The 23046-nt window shown below is 36.4% G+C and overlaps 1 protein-coding gene across 4 annotated transcripts in view; it reads right to left on the bottom strand.

Annotated features, from left to right (window-relative positions):
- AK5 (adenylate kinase 5) overlaps positions 1–23046 on the bottom strand; it is a 262870-nt gene that overhangs the window by 197411 nt on the left and 42413 nt on the right. For all 4 annotated transcript variants that reach the window (XM_040470696.1, XM_040470694.1, XM_040470695.1 and 1 more), the window contains exon 6: positions 1231–1422. In XM_040470696.1, the coding sequence (XP_040326630.1) occupies positions 1231–1422 (192 nt within the window). The remainder of the gene's footprint in view (positions 1–1230; positions 1423–23046) is intronic.

Genomic DNA, 23046 nt, shown 5'->3' with positions numbered 1-23046 from the left:
CATAGGAGCTCTGTGGATGATCTTCAGTAGACTTACCTAAAATTTGTAAAAAAAAAAAAAAATCTTTTGTGCATTTTATGAAGACAGAAATGCATCATTTTCATCAGATTGTCTACCGGGCCTCGTAACCCCACTAGACAAGAATCTCTGGTCTGATGAGAAGGACCCAAGGGCTGGAGGAAGAGTTCTGCTATTTTGCTACCATCCAGCTACAATGGAGCTGCACTGATGTTAGTGTCTTCTTCCCATAAAATGTTTTCTTCAGATGGCCAATGATTCTCTTTGTTTCTTCTATTTTAATACTTAAGTCTCCGATGTTATGAGATCACAATTTGGCTGAATCTTCACCCCTAACTTACTGTATTCTAATAACTGTATTAAGTAATGATTCAGTCTTTTCATTGGTACACTGAGTATCATCAACCACAGAAAAAACTAATTATGAAAATATTAATATTAACATTGTTAATGGAGCAAAAAGATCAATGCCTTCCATTTTGAGACAGCATTACTTCTTTGAGCAAGTCAAACACTTAGGAAACTTTTTTGTGCCATTGGAATCTCATTTCCTTATGTGGTACATTGTAATAAAGCCTAACTTACAATTTAAGTCTAATATAACACTATGTCAGGTATGTGTTTTTAACTCTATCAGTTTTATCGGGTTTCCAAAGACACAAGAGTTGAGAAGTTGGGAAAGTACTACTTAAAATTATCCAAACAAGGGGCGCCTGGGTGGCTCAGTCAGTTGGGTGACCAACTTCGGCTCAGGTCATGATCTCACCATTTCCAGGTTTGAGCCCCACGTCAGGCTCTCTGCTGATGGCTCGGAGCCTGTTTCAGATTCTGTGCCTCCCTCTCTCTCTCTGCCCCTTCCCTACTCATGCTCTGTCTTTCTCTCTCAGAAATAAATAAACATTAAAATTATCCAAACAATTATTTAGAAATACTTTTTTATTTGGGGGCTAAAGAATTTTAAATAAGGTTAAAATTTATCTTTTTTTTTTTTTTTTTTTTGTAAAATCAAACTAAAGTGAAAGTAGTTTCATCATTATGACTTAAAAAGGCAAATCAGGTAAAAAATACTGATTTTTTTTTTCCCATTGGATTGGCACCCAAGAAAAGCCACTTTTTTAAGGTAAAGAGGATTTCTAAATGAAAACAGGTTAATTAGACATCTGAAAGATCATTCCTGTAGTGGGCATGTATGTAAAAGTATAGCTAACTTACTGTCATGATGAGCCCCTTTTCCTGGAAGTATTTAATCAATGGAGCAGCGTTCTGCTTGAAGTTCATTAGTCTCCTTTGAGTAGCTTTCAGATTGTCATCCGGCCGCCCCTGTTGCTCTGCACGCTTCAGTAATCTCTCTTTGAGCCTCTGATTGGCACAAGCCAGGAATACCACCAAGTCGGGAGTACAGATCTGCAAAGAGCATCAAACAAGTAGACAAGCATTGAACACACCAACCAATGCAAGTGAGGGCAGTGGCATTCTGTTGAGGCCATCTTTGGCCCTCTATGTCTCTGCCAGTAGGGCTACTGCTCTATACAAGAGCAGGAGCCATGGTTATTATAAAGGCATATGTTGTTTTGTTGTACTTTGCTTTATTGATTATTAGCAACCTTTTGTCTAACAAGTCTATTGACGCCATTTTTCCAACAGATGTGCTCACTTTATGGTTCCGTGTCACATTTTGGTAATTCTTGCAATATGTGAAACTTTGTCATTATTACTCTATTTGCTATGGTGATCTGTGAACAGTGATCTTTGATGTTACTATTGTAATTGTTTTTTTTTTAATATATGGAATTTATTGTCAAATTGGTTTCGATAAAACACCCATTGCTCATCCCAAAAGGTGCCCTCCTCAATACCCGTCACCCACCCTCCCCCCCCTCCCACCCCCCATCAACCCTCAGTTTGTTCTCAGTTTTTAAGAGTCTCTTATGCTTTGGCTCTCTCCCACTCTAACCTCTTTTTTTTTTTCCTTCCCCTCCCCCATGGGTTTCTGTTAAGTTTCTCAGGCTATTGTAATTGTTTTGGGGTGCCACGAACCACACCCATATAAGATGGCAAACTTGATCAATAAATGTTGTGTGTGTTCAGACTGCTCTACCCACTGGCCACTCCCTTGTCTTTCTCCATCTTCTTGGGCCTCCCTATTCCCTGAGACACAACAATGCTGAAATTAAGCCATTAACAACCATATAATGGCCTCTAAGTGTTCAAGTGAAAGCTAGAAATGATAGAGCTTAGTTAGGGAGTCATTTCAAAAGCTGAGATAGGCTAAGAGTTAGGCCTCTCGCACTAGTTAGCCAAGTTGTAAATGCAAAGGAAGGAAATTAAAACTGCTACTCCAGTGAGCACATAAATGATAAGAAAGTGAAACAGCCTTATTGCTGACATGGAGAAAGTTATGGATAGAAGATCAAACCAGCTACAACACTCCCTTCAGCCAAAGCCTAATCCAGAGCAAGGCCCTAACTCTCTTCAACTCTGTAAAGGCTGAAAGAGATGAAGAAGCTGGCAGAATAAAAGTCTGAAGCTAGCAGAGGTGGGTTCATGAGGTTTAAAGAAAGAAGGCTTCTCCATAACGTAAAAGTGCAAGGTGAAGCAGCAAGTGCTGATACAGAAGCTGCAGCAAGTTATCTAGGTAAGATAATTAACGTAAGTAGCTTACACTAAATAACATATTTTCACTGCAGACAAAACAGTTATGTCCTTGAAGATGATGCCATCTAGGACTTTCTCAGCTAGAGAGAAGTCAATGCCTGGCTTCAAAGCCTCAAAGGACGGGCTGACTTGGTTGTTAGGAGTTAATGTACCTGGTGACTTTAAGTTGAAGCCAATGCTCATTCACCATTCTGAAAATTCTAGGTCCCTTAAGATTTATGCTAAATCTACTCTGCCTGTGCTCTATCAATGGAACAACAAAGCCTGGGTGATGGCACATCTCTTCAAAACATGGTTTACTGAGTATTTTAAGCATACTCTTGAGACCTACTGCTCAGAAGAAAAGATTCCTTTCAAAATATTGCAATACACCTGGTCACCCAAAAGCTCTAATGGAAATGGACAATGGAATTAATGTTGTTCTCATACCTATTAACACAACATCCATTCTGTAGCCCATGGATCAAGGAGTAATTTCAATTTTCAAAAAGCCTTATTATTTAAGAAATACATTTTGTAAGGCTATAGCTGCCATAGCTAGTGATTCTTCTGATGGATCTGGGCAAACTACATTGAAAACCTTTCGTAAAAGAGTCACCATTCTAGATGCCATTAAGAACATTCATGATTCATGGGAAGAGGTCAAAATATAAACATTAACAGGAGTTTGGAAGAAGTTGATCCCAACCCTCATGAGTGACTTCGAGGGGGTTCCAACTTTGGTGGAGGCAGTAAACTGCAGATGTGGTGGAAAGAACTAGAGACCTAGAACTAGAAGTGGAGCCTGAAGATGCAACTGAATGGCTGCCATCTCCTATTAGATTTTAACGGATGATGACCTGCTTATGGATGAGCAAAGAAAGTGGTTTCATGAGATGGAGCCTACTCCTGGTGAGGATGCTGTGAAGATTGTTGAAATGGCAACAGAGGATTTAGAATGTTACACAAACTTAGCTGAAGCAGTGGCAGAGTTTGAGAAGATCGACTCCAATTCTGGAAGAAGTTCTACTGTGGGTAAAATGCTATCAAACAGCATCACATGCTACAAGAAATTGTTTGTGAAAGGAAGAGTCAGTGAAGTGGCAAACTTCACTGTTGTCTTATTTTAAGAAATGGTCGCAGCCACCTCAGCCTTCAGCAACTACCACCCTGGTCAGCCAGCAGCCATCAGTATCGAGGCAAAACCACCCACCAGCAAAACAAGTACAACTTGCTAAAAGCTCAGATGATGGCTTGACTTTTTTTTTTAAGCAATAAAGTATTTAAATTTTTTTAATGGTTATTTATTTTTGAGAGAGAGAGAGAGAGACATAGAGATAGAGGGGGCGGAGGGGCAGATAGAGAGGAAGACACAGAATCCAAAGCAGGCTCCAGGCTCTGAGCTGTCAGCACAAAGCCCGAAACAAGGATCAAACTCACGAGCTGTGAGATCATGACCTGAGCCAAAATTGGATGCTTAACTGACTGAGCCACCCAGGTGCCCCCAAAAAGTATTTTTAAATTAAGGTATGTACACTGGTTTTTTTAGGCATTATGCTACGTGCACTCAGTAGACTACAGTCTTCTGTAAACATAACTCTTAAATCCAGGAAAACAAAAATTTAATCTGACCTGCTTCATTGTAATACTCACTTTACTGCAGTGGTCTGGACCTGAACCCACATCTTTCAGATATGCCTGTAGTTCATATAAATGGCATTCCCCAATCCACAGAGCTATTTGCAGTGGCTTCCATATTTCTGGAAAATACTTTTCTAGACTACTTGTCTACTTCTAAATACTTGTGTATGTTGAAACAAGTTTCTAGGTTGAATTAAGAGCGATGTAGGCAATGGGGCACCTGGGTGGCTCAGTTGCTTAAGCATCCGACTTCAGCTCAGGTCATGATCTCACAGTCCATGAGTTCGAGCCCCACATCAGGGCTGTGCTGACAGCTCAGAGCCTGGAGCCTGCTTCAGATTCTGCGTCTCTCTTCTCTCTGCCCCTCCCCTGCTCATGCTCTGTCTCTCTCTGTCTCAAAACTAACTAAAACCATTGAACAGAAAAAAAGAGCAATATAGGCATAACTTTGCCAAAGGTATATTGTAAAATCCCCGATTTTAGAGGGGACATGACTACTGGGCCACAGATATTGTCTACAGTAATTAAGTACTGCTCCTCTTAATGTTACTTGCTGCCCTTTTAGAAGTATTGGCTGTATGCAATGCCCAATGCTAAGTTATTTTCTTATGATATTGCTAAACTTTGCAATAATCTGCAAGGTTAATATTATCTCCAGTTTAAGATAAACAAACTGAGGCTCTGAGAAATGAGGTACTTGTCTGAGGTCACAAGGTCAGTAAGGTCAAAGCTGATATTTGAACCCAGGTCTGTCTGGTCGAAGGCCTGTGTTTCTTCTACTATTACTAAGAACCAAATAACCCCAAAGCCTTCACAAGTTTCTGAAAATATCAACAAATGACTTGAAAACAACCTATGAAATAAATGGTTCTTGTTAACTCAAGTATAACCAGTACTGCATTTAAAAGACAACATGGCCATAGAAAATGAATATAGTTTCTTGTTGAGGATGTGACAAGACAAAATGGCAATTTTGCATAGTGGTTTAAAGAAATGATTCCAATTATTTTTGTCTCCTTACATTAGTATATTATTTGGGCATATACCCCAATAAATATAAAATATGCACATATTACCATACTAATATAGGATGTATGTTATAAAATATACACAAGAAATGCAATTTAAAAAGAATGAGATATAATAATTGTAATTCTAACATTTTTTCCCCACACCACAGTGGTTTGCCGTGTACACTTTAAAGACCACTGGTTGGAAAATGGACTCTGGAGGCTGGAAATACGCACTCCAGTTTTTGCCCTAGGACTTGCCAACTGAGTGATAGGCATATGGTTTAATTTTGTAAATCCTCTGTGTCTTGATCTATCAATAAAGATACACAGACCTACCTTGCTGAGTTACTATAAAGATTAAGTAAGATAATGTATGTGAAATACACAGCACATGGTAAGTGCTCAGTAAATTTTAGCCATGTTTATTATCTCTTGGCTTTCATGAGTGTAGGTTGTCCCGGTTTTCTTTTAACTTTTTGCTATTTATTTATTTGTTTATTTCTTTTCTTTGCTCACATTTTTTCCTCCTTAAGCCCACGAGTGGGCACCTTCCTTGAGGCTTAGATCATGTTTTTAGGTCATGTCTCCAGGTCCTCATTCTCTTCTCATTCTCTCAGTTCTCTTTTACTGCACTTTTCAACTACTACCCTTAGTGGATGGATCCTGAATCTACATTTTCAGCACTGACTTTCAACAGAATCCAAGTCCTGTATTTTCTTTTTTTTTTTAATTTTTTTTTTAACATTTATTTATTTTTGAGACAGAGAGAGACAGAGCATGAGTGGGGGAGGGGCAGAGAGAGAGGGAGACACAGAATCTGAAACAGCCTCCAGGCTCTGAGCTGTCAGCACAGAGCCCAATTGCGGGTCTCAAACTCATGGACCGGGAGATCATGACCTGAACCGAAGTCAGACACTTAACCGACTGAGCCACCCAGGCGCCCCCAAGTCCTGTATTTTCAAATGCTTTGTATGATGGCTCTACCTGTAAGTCTTCTTTTTTGGGGGGGGGGTAGGTATTTTTTTTTTAAGATTTTTTATTATTATTTTAGAGAGAGTGAGCAAGCAGGGGAGAAAGGCAGAAAGAGAGAGAGAGAGAGAGAGAGAGAGAGAATCCCCAGCACGCTCCACACTCAGTTTGGAGCCCCATGTGGGGCTGGATCCCACGACCCTGGAATCATGACGTGAACTGAAATCAAGAGTCAAATATTCAATGACTGAGCCACCCAGGCACCCTTCTACCTGTTAAGTCTTAATGTTATTTGTGGTTAGAAAGGCCAAAATCGGGGCGCCTGGGTGGCACAGTCGGTTAAGCGTCCGACTTCAGCCAGGTCACGATCTCGCGGTCCGTGAGTTCGAGCCCCGCGTCGGGCTCTGGGCTGATGGCTCAGAGCCTGGAGCCTGTTTCCGATTCTGTGTCTCCCTCTCTCTCTGCCCCTCGCCCATTCATGCTCTGTCTCTCTCTGTCCCAAAAATAAATAAACGTTGAAAAAAAAAAAAAAGGCCAAAATCAATCTCAGCATCTTTTTCCGTAAATGAAATTCCTATCCTGCTTGCTTATTTAATTATTCAATTAATTAATTAATTAATTTTATTTTTATGGTATTTTTTATAGTAGCAACACTACTTTCCTAAATCTCTTAGTTAGGAGACTTAGTATCATTTCTAACCTTACTCATCAAAACTTTCATGTCTCCAAGCTATCAGCACTGCCTATGGATTTGGTCTTTGAAATACCACTCAGACTCCCCTTCTTTCAGTTCCCACTGTCGTTGTGTAAGCCACACATTAGCATAAGTGATTAAGAGCATGAATTTTAGAATCAGATCATCCTGAATATGAATCCAGAATCTGCCATCTATTAATTTTTGTCCTTTGAGCAAATGGTTCATTTTCTCTGAGCTTCAGTTTCCTCAACTGTAAAGTGTAAGACTCTCTATCTTTGTAGTTTAGTTATTTCTTAATTAAAAAAAATAACTGCTAAATAGCTTTTGAAAAGCCTTAATAATTTAGAAAATCACTTTATAATTTTAGTGTGATATATGACAAAGAGATTATCTGAAGTTAAAACCTTTATTTTATCAAATATTATATGGGAAAATTTTTGTTTAATAAAATCGTTGGTAATATTTGGCCTCACTCAACATAAAAAATGACATTCTTTTAAATTTACTTTAAATAAATTATATTAGGAAGAAGACAATTTTGACAAGTAAAATATTGTATTATGCTTGGTTTGGTCATGATGTATATGAAAATATGGAAAAAATCCTGAATTACTAGCTCAATATTAAATGCAGAGAAAAACTTCTTGGCTTTTTAAATTCTTGCATTTTGTACTGAAATTCTTGTATTCTGCATTTAAACAAATGAAATGGTTTACTTTAATATATTTTGTGTTTTGTTTCATACTACAGTGTAAGTGCTTCTCCCTACATAACACAATGAAGTAATGGATAGACTCATATATGTAATCACCATTGTATTTTGTCTTTTACTCTTAGGTTCTGAAATATTAGAGACAGCTTGAAATTTATGTAAGACTTTTTCAACTTTGAATAAAATTGCATTTTTTTAAATTAAAAGACTTAAAAAAAAACTTTAGGGGCACCTGGGTGGCTCAGTCAGTTAAGCACCCATGTGTGAGCAGGGAGGGGCAGAGAGAGAGGGAGACATAGAATCTGAAGCAGGCTCCACGCTCTGAGCTGTCAGCAGAGAGCCCAATGTGGGGCTTGAACTCACGAACTGTGAGATCATTACCTGAGCCGAATTTTGACACTTAACCAACTGAGCCACCCACGCACCCCAACAGTAGCCCATTTTAAAGGAAAAAATATTTGAATTGTTTATGTTTTTTTCCCCCAAATAGAAGCAAACACCACTCTATTCCAAAAGATGTGAAGTCCTAGGAAGTTTTCATAAAATTCACTTGTGAAATGTTGAAAAGTATCACCAAACAAAGTGGATCTTTGGCATACTTTTTCTTGCCCTAAGTTCTCAAAATATAGTTGCTGATTCAATGAAAGAGTGAATAAATTAGTCTTTGAGAACAAAAACTCAGATACTACCTTTGTCTACATGGAAGTAAGCTTCTCAATTCCTGATAGTATTTCTCCTAATGAATCAACTAAATCAATTTTTTTCCCTATCATTATATACACATGTGAATCTTCCTCTGTACATTGACTTAAAGTCCCTTACCTAAATGATTACTCTGTTAAAAAGGATTTGTGCCTGCCTTTGATAAGCAAAGACATATTCACCAAGTCAAACTGCCCAGTGAGTTTGCTTTATACTCCCTGTTCCTGGGGTGCCTGGGTGGCTTAGTTGGTTAAGCATCTCACTCTTGATTTTGGCTCAGGTATGATTTCATACACTGTTCATGAGATTGAGTTCCGCGTTGGGCTCTGGGCTGACAATGCGGAGCCTGCTTGGGATTCTCTCTCTCTCTCTCTCTCTCTCTCTAGGAATAAATAAATAAACTTAAAAAAAAATACTCCCTGTTCCTAATTATCAGTACTTTTGACTGGCCTATTCTTTATGAAGATATGTCAGAAGGCCTACACTCCATAATTCAGATCCCACTGTCAGAAACCAGGAAGCAAAGTACTAAAGACATAAAAATTTTAAAAATTTTTCTTAAAAAGAAAAGAAATAGAATATCATAACTGGAACACAAACTGGATTCACAGAAACTAAAGGATGGAAAAAAACTTGGGAGGTTATCTGACCCAGATTAATGCAAAACCTGTAATTATTTCCACAGTCTCTTGACAAGTGATTTTCAAAGTTGGGCATTTGAACTTGAATGTTCTTGTGAGCATTTCTTGGGATAGGTACCTTGTAGTTATGAGGCAGCCCTTTTCGTTATGGGAAGGCTTAATAACTGGGAAGTCCTTTCTAATATTGGGTTCAATTTTCCTTCCCTATTCTGCCTACAGCAAAAATGTAAAATAAAAAAATTTTTTTTTATCCATTAAACATTTATTGAACACACTGCATTATCACAGAATCTAGATTAGGTCGTTATAGGAAAAAAGGATAGATAACTGTACTTCACTAACATTTAACATGGAAATACTTTCTGGGCAGAGTTTTAAACAGACTAGGGGACTGGGAGACAAAAACTGGAATGGGTCCCACCATGGAGATGTTCTAGAAACTACTACTACTGCCCCCTTTTGGTTGGACTCCTAAAGGGCTATATCAGAGTATGTGTGAACAAGCCTCATAGGACTAAATCCTTTTAGAATCACCCCAAATTCTCATTATATTAGGTGATTAAATGTATTCAACAGCCAATTAGGCATAGCTGAAAAGAGAACGAGGGAACTAAAACAGCAGAAGAAAATATCCAGAATGAAGCAAGGGGAAGTGAGGGGTAGGAAAAGTACAGAACATAGCAAAAGAGAAATATAAGAGAATGGTTAGAAAGTTCTAGAGTAAGAGAGAAAATGAAGAAGCAATCTTTGACAATATAATAGCTAAGAATTTTCCAAACTCACAAATAATATCAAGTCTCAGATTCAAGAAGCAATCTAAAAGCCAAGCAGAATAAACAAAAAACTCAGATCTAAGCATATTATAGTAAAACTGCTAAAAGTTTAGAAAGACAAAAAGACCAAATCAAAACAAACAAAACCTTTAAAGCAGCCAGAGAAAAAGAAACGAAAGATTCTCTTCAGAGTAGCAACAAAAATCAGCTGTATTTTCAAAAGAAACAATGAAGCTAGAAAACAATGAAATGCTATCTTTAAAGTGTCAATACAAAATAACTGCCAGCCTTGGTTTCTATATGCAATAAAAATATCATTCAAAAATTAAGAGTAAATGCAGATATTTTCAAACAAAAACTGACAGAATCCGTCATCAGAGATTCTATACTAAAATATTAAAGAACATTCTTAGGTAGAAGGAAAATTATCCAAGATAGAAGTTGGTCCAGAGGAACAAATGAAGAACAATGAAGTGGTAAATATATGGGTCAACCTAAATGAATAGTGACCATATAAAAGAATACTAAAACTATTTTGTGGTATTTAAAAAAGAGATTAGTCATGAGGCAGGGACATGAAGTTCAATTGTTTTAAGGTCTTGTTCAGGAAGTGGCAGAAATACTGAATTCTATGAGACATTAAGTTAAGGACGCATGTGGTGATCCCTAGAACAGGTGTCAGCAAATTTTTTCTGTAAAGGACCAGATTATGAATATTTTAGGCTTTTTGGGCCATATGGTCTTGTAGCATGAAAGCAGCCATAAAGCTGTCAGTGGGGCCTGGGGAGAATCTACAGGAGGAGGGCAAGCCAATAAAGTTACAGTGTCCAGTTAGTCCTTGGGACCCGCAACTGGGACCTCCATCCTTCTGGGCCTTCTGAGCAGCATGTGTGAGGAGCCTCTGTCCACCAGATCCTGTCCCCTACTGGTCAAGAGTTGCCCCTGGCATATCACCTCCTCGCTACTTTCACACTGTGTATGGGTGAGTCCCTGGGCAGGAAGCCAGACACACCCAGTGAGTAATCACACATTACAATGGCACGAAACTGGTCACAGCAGCAATGGCCAAGTAAAAGGTGGGCTGCGAGAATGAATATAAGATAGGGCATCAGAGGTACTTGATACAGTTGCATTCTTGAAATAGAAAGATACAGAAATGCTAAAAGCAAAAGGATGGAAAAAACATACCATGGAAACATTAGCCAATAGAAAGGTGGTAAAACTATACAAATATCAAACCCAATTTGACATTTAACCGGCAAAGGAAAAAATAAACTGAAAGTATCCAGGAGAGTGGACTTTGAAAGTTCTCATCATGAGAAAAACAGGTTTTGTAACTATGTATGGTGATAGATATTAACTGGATTTATTGTGATCATTTGGCATTTATAAATATGGAATCATTATGCTGTATACCTGAAATGAATTAATGATATGCCAATTACACCTCAATTAAAACAACTGAAAAAAATAAATAAAATGCCTAATAATACATTTCCTACCAAAAAAAAAAAAAAAACAGGCAAAATAAACAGACATTACTTAAAAGACATACAAATGGCCAACAGGTACATAAAAAGGTGTTTAGCATCACTAATCATCAGGCAAATGCAAACCAAAACCACATCGAGATATCACTTCATACCTGTTAGAGTAGCTATTACCAAAAGACAAAAGATAGCAAGTTTTGGGAAGGATATGGAGGAAAGGGAACCCGTGTGCACTGTTGGTGGGAATGTAAATTGGTACAGTCACTGTGGAATACAGTACAGATAGCCCTCAAAAAAAAAGTTAAAAATAGCACAACTTCATAATCCAGAAAACCCACTTCTGGGTATATATATATAAAGGAAACAAAATCAATATCTCAAAGAGATATCTGCACTCCCATAATTATTTAGCTTTAAAAAAGTAGGAAATCCTACCATCGTGACAACATGGATGAATCTGGAGGACATTATATTAAATGTAATAAGCCAGACACAGAAAGACAAACACCGCATGATCTCACTTACACGTGGAATCAAAAATAGTCAAACTCACAAAAGAAAACAATACAACGGTGGTTGTCAAGGGCTGGGTGGAGAGGGAAATGAGGACATGTTGCCCAAAACATACAGGGAATCAGTTATGCAAGATGAGTAAGTTTCGAAGATCTATAGAACAGCAATGTGACTATCGTTAACAGTACCAATTAATATACCTGAACTTTTGCTAAGATGGTAGATCTTAAGTGTTCTTACCAAAAAAAGGAAAAAACAAGAAGAAAGGAAAAGAACAAAATGAACAAATAAATGGTAACTATCTGAGGTGGTGGGTATGTTAGCTAGATTGTGGTTATTATTTCACAATGTATACATATATTGAAACATCAAGTTGTGTACCTTAAATAGACACAATTTTTATTTGTCACTTATACTTCAATAAATGTGAAAAAAACTGAAAAAATGTCAGACAAGTATAGACTTTAGAGAGAGAAGTATTACTAGAGTTAAAGAGTGTCATTTCATTATGATAAAAGGTTTAATTATCTAGGAAGAAATAATAGCCTTAATTTGTATGACCCAATAATATAGGTTCTCAGTATTCAAAGCTGAATTTAAACAGAACTAAAAGAAGAAGGTCAAAAATCCACAGTCATAGTGGGAGATTTTAATATATCTTTCCAAATAACTGATAGAACAAGTAACCAAAAAATCAGTAAGGATAGAGGAGAACTTAATATGATTAACAACTATATATATATGTGTGTGTGTGTGTGTGTGTGTGTGTACATATATATATATGTGTACATATATATGTGTACATCATATATATACATGTATATATATATGATGTACACATATATATAGTTGTGTGTGTGCGTGTGTGTATACACACACACACACACACAAAACACTACAACTACCAAGTTGAATATAAAATCTTTTAAAATACACACAGAAAATTTATAAAAGTTGACCATATTCTGAGCCATAAAGGAAATTTAAATACATTTCAGATGTTTGAAACTCACATGCAGATTATCTTTAGTAACTACAATGGAAGTAAGCTCTGCACAAATAATAAAAATATAAATTAAAAAATCCTCATGTTTGGAAGTTAAACAATACACTTTAACATAATTCCTGGGTCAAAGAAATCACAGTGGAAATAGAAAATATTTTAGACTAAATCATAATAAATTATGACATTTCAAAATTTATGGGATGTAGCTACACCCATAGTTACAGGAACATTTATTGCCTTAAATAAATATATTGGGGGAAAAAGAAGTTGAAATTAGTGATCTAAGCATCCACCTCAAAATGATAAAAAAAAATTAGGCCTTTTTAGGTCAACTAAAAAGTTGAAAGAAGAAAAAGATAAAGATAATAGCAGAAAAAATATATAAGGTAAACATATACCTAAGGGATGATTCCTTGAAAAGACTAATAAAATTGATAATCCTGGTGAAACAAATCAAGAAAAAGAAAGAAGGTAAAAATAAATATTGGTAATAAGAGGGAATATATTCCTAAATATCTTAAAGAATTTAAGATGATAAAGGATATTAAGAACTTAATGAAAACAAGTTGCAAAATTATTTGAAATGAACTGATTTCTTCTAGAAAAACACAACTTCCTTAAGCTGACAAAAGAATAAACAGAAAATCAGATGTTAAATCCATACTCAAAACCCTCACACAAAGAAAACTCAAAACCTGATGGCTTTACCAGTGAATTAATTGTACCAGACACCAAGCTAACAGAAAACCTTCTACTAAATATAAAAGGAATGACAACTGGGGCATCTGGGTGATCCTGTCAGTTAAGCTCAGGTCATGATCTCATGGTTCGTGAGTTCAAGCCCTGCATGGGGACAGCGTGGAGCCTGCTTGGGATTCTCTCTCTCTCTCTCTCTCTCTCTCTCTGTCCCTCCTCCCCTAAGATAAGTAAACTTAAAAAAAAAAAAACAAGGAATGAATACTTCTCAATTCATTCTGTTAGGCCAGCATAATCTTGAATCCAAAGCCTGACAAGGACATTAAAAGAAAGAAAAATTATAGACTAATCTAACTCATGACCATAGATGCAAAAAATCTAAGTAAAATATCAGCAAATGAATCCATCAATATGTAAAAAAATTATGTACACCATGACCAATTTGGGTTTATTTCATGCAGGAAAAATTGGTTTTCCTTTCAAAAATCAGGCAATGTAATTTATCAAATGAACAAAATAGAAGAGAAATATCAAAAGATCATTTTAACAAATAAATAAATATGGGGAAAACATTCAGTTAAACTTAACATTCATTCATGATATTTTCAAAAAATTCTTTTTGTATTTGAGAGAGAGAGAGGGAGAGAGAGAGAGAATCTTAAGAAGGCTCCATGCTCACAGCAGAGCAACATAGGGCTTGATCCCACAATCATGGGATCATGAACTGAGCTGAAATAAAGAGTTGGATGCTCAACTGACTGAGCTACCCAGGTGCCCCACTCATGATAAATACTCTTATCAAACTAGGAATTCAGCAGAACATCCATAATTTGATAAAGGATAAATACATAAAATTTATAGCAAGCACCATTCTTAATCAAGAAATACTGAAAATTTTCCCTTGTGTTGAAATAAAGATGCCTATCATAATCATTTCTAGTTAACACTGTAATGGAGACTTTAGACAGTACAATAAGACATGAAAAAGAATTAAAACATAGGATTGGACAGAAAGAAATATAATAGTCATTTGAGACAATGTGATTGTACATGTAAAAAATCCAAAAGAATTTAAAAGCAATTAGAATAAATACGCAAAGTTAGCACGGTCTCTGCCTACAAAAGCAGTATACAAGAATCAATTTTATTCCTATATATTAGGAACAATTTAAAAATGAATTTAAAATGCTACTGAACAGAGCTTTAATGTGATATTGCTTGAGAAAGACTCAACCAGCCATTGTTGGCTTTCCAAGAAAAGCTACACTCCCGAGAGGCATATGCCAACGAATGTCAGGAGATTCAGGAAGCTGGAGCAGCAAGGAAATAGTTTCTACTCTAGACCCTCCAGAAGGAAATACAGCCCTACGGACATATTCACATTAGCCTGGGTGAAGAAGGAGGCCCAAAGGAAGGAATTCTGGAAGATATGCCTGTCGATCCTGACAATGAGGTGTATAAACGTCTTCTGAGGAAGGGTATCAAGACTAGGAACCCAGAGCCTAAGAAATACTTTCGTTCCCAGTTTCTTGAGACCTACTAACAGATGTTCCATCCTGTACAAGTATTCAGTTCCAATGTGCCCAGTCATGACATTTTTCTCAAAGTTCTTTTAAAAATTTTATTTAAATCCAAGTTAGTTAACATGTAGCATAATAATGGTTTCAGGAGTAGAATTTGGGAATTCATCACTTACATACAACACCCAGTGCTCATCCCAACAAGTGCCCTCCTTAATGCCCATCACCCATTTAGCCCATCCCCTCACCAGCAACCCTCAGTTTGTTCTCTGTATTTAAGAGTCTCTTATGGTTTGCCTCCCTCTCTGTTTCTATCTTATTTTTCCTTCCTTTCCCCTATGTTCATCTGTTTTGTTTCTTAAATTCCACATACGAGTGAAATCATACGGTATTTGTCTTTCTCTGACTGATTTCACTTAGCATAATACATTCTGGATCCATCCTGTTGTTGCAAATAGCAAGATTTCATTCTTTTTTTATAACTGAGTAATATTCCATTATGTATGTATATATGTATGTGTGTGTGTGTGTGTGTATGTATATGTATATATATATATATATATATCACATCTTCTTTATCCATTCATCACTTGGTGGACATTTGGGCTGTTTCGATAATTTGGCTATTGTTGATAGCACTGCCATAAACATTGGGGTGCATGTGCCTCTTTGAATCAGCATTTTTTGAATCCTTTGAATAAATTCCTAGTAGTGCAATTGCTGGATCATGGGGTAGCTCTATCTTTAATTTTTTGAGGAATTTCCATACTGTTCTCCAGAGTGGCTGTGCCAGTTTGCATTCCTACCAGCAGTGCAAAAGGGTTCTCCTTTCTCTGCATCCTTGCCAACATCTGTTTTTTCCTAGTCATTAATTTCAGCCATTCTGACAGGTGTGAGCTGGTGCCTCATTGTGGTTTTGATTTGTATTTCCATGATGATGAGTGATGTTGAGCATATTTTCATGTGTCTGTTTGCCATCTGGATGTCTTCTTTGGGAAAATGTCTGTTCATGTCCTTTGCCCATTTCTTCATTGGATTATTTGTTTTTTGGGTGTTGAGTCTGAAAGTTTATAGATTTTGTATACTAACCCTGTATCAGATATGTCATTTCAAATATCTTCTCCCATTCCATCGGTTGCCTTTTAGTTTTGTTGATTGTTTCCTTAGCTGCGCAGGTTTTATCTTGATGAGATCCCAATAGTTCATTTTTGCTTTTGTTTCCCTTGCCTCCATAGACATGTCTAGTAAGAAGCTGCTGTTGCTGAGGCAAAAGAGCTTGTTGCTTGTTTTCTTCTCTAGAATTTTGGTGGTTTCCTGTCTTACATTGAGGTCTTTCATTCATTTTGAGTTTATTTTTGTGTATGGTATAAGACAGTAGTCCAGGTTCATTCTGCATGTCACTGTCTGGTTTTCCCAACACCATTTGCTGAAGAGACTGTCTTTCTTCCATTGGATATTCTTTCCTGCTTTGTCAAAGATTAGTTGGCCATACATTTGTGGGTCCATTTCTGGGTGTTTTATTTTATTCTATTGATCTCTGTGTCTCTTTTTGTGTCAGTACCATGCTGTCTTGATGATTGCAGCTTTGTAATACAGCCTGAAGTCAGGAATTGTGATGCCTCCAGGTTTGGTTTTCTTTTTCAACATTACTTTGGCTATTTGGGGTCTTTTCTAGTTCCATCCAAATTTTAGAATTCTTTGTTTTAGCTTTGTGAAGAACGCTGGTGGTATTTTGATAGGGATTGCATTGAATGTGTAGATTGCTTTGGGTAGTATCCACATTAACAATATTTGTTCTGCCAATCCATGAATGTGGAATGCTTTTCCATTTCTCTGTGTCTTCTTCAATTTCTTTCATAAGCTTTCTATAGTTTTCAGTGTACAGATCTTTTACCTCTTTGGTTAGGTTTATTCCTAGGTATTTTATGGGCTTTGGTGCAATTGTAAATGGGATCAATTTCTTGATTTCTCTTTCTGCTGCTTCATTATTGGTGTATAGAAATGCAACTGATTTCTGTACGTTGATTTTACATCCAGGAATTTTGCTGAGTTCATATATCAGTTCTAGCAGTTTTTTGGTGGAGTCTTTGGATTTTCCATGGAGAGTATCATGTCATCAATGAAGAGTGAAAGTTTGACTTCTCCCTTGACAGTTCGGATGCCTTTTATTTCTTTTTGTTGTCTGATTGCCGAGGCTGCGACTTCCAACACTATGTTGAACAACTGGTGAGAGTGGACATCTTTGTTGTGTTCCTGACCTTAGGGGGAAATGTTTTAGTTTTTCTCCATTTAAGATGATAATAGCTGTGGGTGTTTTGTATATGGCCTTTATGATCTTGAGGTATGTTCCTTCTATATCTACTTTCTTGAGGGTTTTTATCAAGAAAGGATACTATAGTTTCTCAAATTTTTATAGTGTGTTTTAAACTCTTTCATTAGCAATTATTGAATTTATATGTACCTGCCCTAACTTGGCATTTCAGTGATTCCCTCTCACTGAAGTAAATACATGGTAGCATGGTCCTTGTGTACTGTGTGGATATTGTGGCTTCAAATCTAAAATGTTAAATTAAAACACTTATGTGACTGCCATTTATTTCTAAATATTCACTATTTTTTTGTTGCTGTTAAGAATTTGTGATCTACTATCATATATTATAAGATTTCTAGGGGCTCCTGGCTGGCTCAGTCAGAAGAGGATGTGACTCTTGATCTCAGAGTCATGAGTTTGAGCCCTACCTTGGGTGTGTAGAAATTACTTAAATTAAGAAAAAAAGATTGGTAGGTGTCTTTTAATTATTTTTTCTCAGAATAATGATGTGTTGTGAAATTTGTTAATATATACAATACTTAAAAACATGTGAACATGAAACTATGCATCATAAATATTAACTGAAATTTTACTGTTTTGTGATGTGTTTTTATTAACTTGTGTTTATATATAAATGGTGAAAACTAAAATGTTATCTCATTGAAAAATACAAATTCTACTTAACCAAAAAATCATTTAATCACCTAGAAGAAAAAAACCTAATGAAAAAGGATACAAGAATATAACCTAGACCTTGGCAGAAATAAAATGAAGTGTATACCATATTAATGAATGGGACACTTAATATTATAAAGTACATCAATGCCCTCCAATTGATCTATAGATTTAATGTAATCTCTAAATGTCAGCATGTTTATTAAAAGTTTTGTGTTTTATGGGAATTGAAAAATAGACCAAAGTTTATTTGAAAATTCATAGGGCCAAGAATAATCAAGGAAATCTTCAAGAAAATCTTGAAGAAAAAGGACAAACTGATAGAACTTATTGTAAGATAATGTGACTCATTATAAATCCACAGTAATTAAGACAGTGAGGTGCTGGGTTTTAAGGAAGACTAGTAAACTACTGGCACACAGAGAAAACTCAGAAACAGATCCACTGGCCAAATATATGAGCATATGATTTATGACAAAGGTGGCTCTGCAATGCAGTGGAGGAAAGCACGGTCTTTTCAATGAATGGTACTCATACAATTGGATGTTCATATAGAAAATGATGACTCTTGGGGTGCTTGGATGGCTCAGTTGGTTGAGCATCTGACTCTTGATTTCAGCTCAGATCATATCACAGTTGTGGGATTGAGCCCTGCTTAAGATTTTCTCTCTCCCTCAGCCCCTCTCCCTCACTTGCATGCATGCTCTCTCTCTACAATAAACAGAATTTTTTAAAAAAATTAATGTTTATTTATTTTTGAGAGAGAGAAAGAGAGAGTGAGGCAGAGAGAGAGGAAGACACAGAATCCGAAGCAGGCTCCAAGCTCTGAGCTGTCAGCACAGAGCCCAACACAGGGCCCGAACTCACGAACCACAAGATCACAACCTGAGCCAAAGTTGGAGGCTTAACCGACTGAGCCATCCAGGCACACCAATAAATAGAAGTTTTAAAAAAATTAAAAAAGAAAAGAAAATGATGAGTCTTAACTCTGTATGATAGGATATGCAAAATTCATTCCAAGTGGATGTTCAGATCTAACTGAAAAGTAAAATGATAAAGATTTTAGAAGGTAACTTATAAGAAAATAACTTCTAGACCTTAGGGTAGATATGAATTTATTAAATAGGACCTAAAAATTAACCATAAAGAAGAAGTTTAATAATTGAGTGACTTTAACATTAAAAAAACACTTTTACTTATTAAATACACTATTAAAAAAATGAAAATATCAGTGGGAGAAGATACTTACAACACATACAATCAATAGAGGGCTTGTTTTGAAAATATAAAAAGTATTCTTACAAATCAATAAGAAAAAAAGAAAATAACAAAATGGGCAAAAGGCTTGAACTGGCATTTTTACAAAAGAGGATATCCAAATAATAAACTAAAGAGGTCCCTACCTCATTAATAATCCAGAAAATGCAAAATGAAAAAAACACATCCCCAGAATGGCTAAAATTCAAAAGACCAACAATACCAGTATTAACAAGAATATACAGCAACTGGAGCAAGTTCATGATAACTTATAGACTAGTACACTCATATTCTGTGTACCTATTATATGCTAGATTCTATTCTACGTACCAAGGACTAACACTGAGCACAAATCAGGTATGTTCTTGCCCTGATGCAGCTTGTAGCCAATTGGCAAAGACAAACTTTAATCAAAACATTTTCACAAATAAATATAAAACTGTAACTGTATTAATTTTCACAACATAGACGTGGAGTTGTTACTATGAGAACATATAATAGGGAAATCCAAACTTATTGTGGAGTTCATGGAAGGCTCCTATGAGGAAATGGCAATTGAGTGGAGACCTAAAGATGAGGAAGGAATAACTAGAGAAAGAGGGAAGAGTGGTCTTTCCAAGACAATAAATTCACAGAGAAGGGAAGACACATGGCTTAGGAGGAATGCAACACCAAAATTTTATGTGAAGTATGTAGCTCACAAGATGAGAATCTTATAGACATTATCCTCCTACACAGAAGATAATCTAAATAGGTAGGCATTTTTTTCTTTTTCCAGGAGAGGGAAAGCAACCCATGTCTTGATGAAGATTTCTCCAGTTTGACATTTATAAATGGAAGAATCTAGACACTGGAAAGGATGAACTGGACCCTGGCAAATATGAGCTCTATCATCTGTTTTGTTCACTCTCTTTTCCCAAATAACATGAATGGGCTCTGCATGGTTATATGGTTATAAACTCTATGACCTGAGCTGTTAAGACCCTTGGGTTTACAGAAAAGAACAAAAAAAATGGAGAATGTTAATTTGTAAGAAAAGTGAATTGAAGACTCTTTTTCCATTTTTCCCCATCCCTCTCTCTACACTTTTGAGGAGAAGTATGGCTAAAGTTGGTCAGATCAAGACTTTTCACTGAATTACCGTATTAGGTGATGTAGAGTGCCTAGTACTGTAGTACTAGGTAGGGGTATGTTTTCTCTCACCTACGATCCTGTCTTTTATTTCAAAGAGGCAGGAGAAGTAATACCCATCTCTCTTTCTGCTGCTCACCTTACTCTTTGAACTTGCTTCTTTCTAAGCAGCTAGAGAGATCTGCTGGACTTAACTGTCAGAAAGCCTACATTGGGCTGCTCTAAGCACCAGCCCAATTCATGCTTTTCTGTCCTCTTCTCCTCCATTGGCATTCTCTGGATTTATGTTTCTGTAACAGTGGTGGGACAATGTGAGACTTGTGGGGAGTAGGATTAGGGTTGGAAGAGGTCTTCTAGTCTGTTTTGGTGCTAGGCTCCAGGCTGCCAGTACCCTACATAAAAGGAACTCTCCATGGAGTTCAGATGGTACTCTTGGGCTCCACTGGATTTAGAGACAAAGTTTCATAATAAAATAATTTTTTTTTTTTTTTTTGCTGTCAATTGCTGTCCCGGCATGTTTCTTATTTAAAGATTATGCTGGAGGACTGACAGACTGAGGATAGCATTTGTTGTTTCCCAAATAAAATTTTAATCTCTCATATTTCCAATGATTAGTCTGGGAATTAGGCCCTGATTAGAAAGAGGAGAAAGACAATTTTCCCAACCTTAAGGAGCTCATAGTCTAATAGTCAAGCAAAAAGACAATTGTAACACAATATGATCAGCACAATGTTTAAAAAAAATATGGGAATAAATAGAAGTCACTTCCATATGGCAATTCTTATAATACCTGATATCAGTTAACATACTCACCCTGGGTCTTCTTTTCTTCAAGACAAATTGCATCCCCTTTCCCAAGATTTACAATTAATGAAATTACATGAATTAAATTAAATCTGATAACAATATGAAGGACAATCTACAGCCATGGTACTGAAAGGGCAATCCTTGCACTGATATGGGCATCCCCTGGAATTGCTAGAAATGCAAATCAATGAGCCCCACTCTGTTCTACTGAATCAGAATCTCTGGAGATGGGACCCAGGAAAGTGTGTTTTAACCTGTACTTTACAGGAAGTCCTATATAAAAATGAGTGCTCAGAATGGGCACAGGGCCTTTAAATCCAAAGTGGATAATATGATTAAGTAAAAAATGAAAGAAACTAATTTAAGGAGAAACTAGTACATGAAACCTTATTTTTACAGTTTGGGCATTTCTTGATGAAAAGCTATATTCTACCCTTTTCGATGATCCTGTGGTAATCTCTTACAGCCTCCAATGCATTCATTTCCAAGACTTTAATTACCCAGTGATCTATTACTCTTTTTTTTTCATAGCTTGTCACAAACCAAATTAATCACATCTGGTGAACAGAGTATATTATGAATGGTTTAAGGAGATATCTTTAGTTCATGAAAAGTACCTGTGGTTTGGTTTTTATGGTACAAATCTTCATTTCAATAAAACAACTGGGATACATTAGGCTGCCAAGATGTAGGAATTTAATGAAGAGGAAAAGATTAAGGTTTTATTTAATATCTACCAGGTTGGTAATATGGAAATGAATATAAATTACAGCACTATTTTTTCCAAGATGTCTTTCCCCGCCACTAATTTTATTATATATGTATCTACTTCTTCATTTAAGTCATTCACCTAATATGTATTAAGATCCCTTTATGAGCCAAAGTTGAAGTTCTGGAAGGGTAGGCTGGACTAGATGGGTAGGCATTGTCTTCCACGCTAAATAGTTGGGGTTTTAACTTATAAACGTGGGAGTATTATACTTTATTTCATGCCTTAGAATGAATGCCAATGGTAGTGCAGGGACAGACTGGATGGAGGCAAGTGCATCATCTGGAAGAGCTAATGAACCTGAATTGTCTACATTGAAGCACTCCTTATAAATGAAGAAGTCAAATAAATGTAAAACATGGTCATTATTCTTAACATTCTCATTATAGATTTGCTCGATCTTACTGGTCATTTAGAAAATAGGGGGAACTATTATTAGTACCTGCATTAGGCAAACAGACTGAAATAAAACAAAGACTTTGAGATTGGATGGAAGAGAGGGATGAATGCAAATGGGCAGTGCTCAAAAATACATTGGTTGTTTATATACCTGAGGGATGAGCCATGTCTGCCTGATTCATAGTGGTCAGTTCACGGACTCTTCATTACTAGTGCATGTGATGCATGACTAATTAGACCACAGAAAACAGTGTCTTTTAAGAAACAAATGGTTAGGTGATATTTCCAGACCCAGCCAAGAAAATGACTTGAAGAAGTAGAAGATCTCAGCATATTGCTACTGCTTACGATTTAGCCGACTTCTAAACTGTCCCCTCTCTAAACCTTGCTTCTTTACAAACTTTTAACATTTAAATCCTCAATATTGACAATGGGAATAATCACCCATGAAATCCTGTCATTGATATGAGGGCACAAACCTGACATATTGTTTACTATGTTCTAAATTCATGGGAACAAAGAAGATGGGAATGAATTCCTAAATAGTATGTGGCCAAACCCCTATTTGATCAGCTGCATAGCAATCAGTTTTCCAAAAAAAAAAAAAAATTACTGAAGCTAAATATAAGATATATTTTTATTTGCATCACATAAGATAAAATATATTCATCT

Source organism: Herpailurus yagouaroundi, unplaced genomic scaffold (assembly GCF_014898765.1).
Source record: "Herpailurus yagouaroundi ecotype Mexico unplaced genomic scaffold, PumYag 77, whole genome shotgun sequence".
Taxonomy (NCBI): Eukaryota; Metazoa; Chordata; class Mammalia; order Carnivora; family Felidae; genus Herpailurus; species Herpailurus yagouaroundi.
This window is presented reverse-complemented; position numbering and strand designations above follow the sequence as displayed.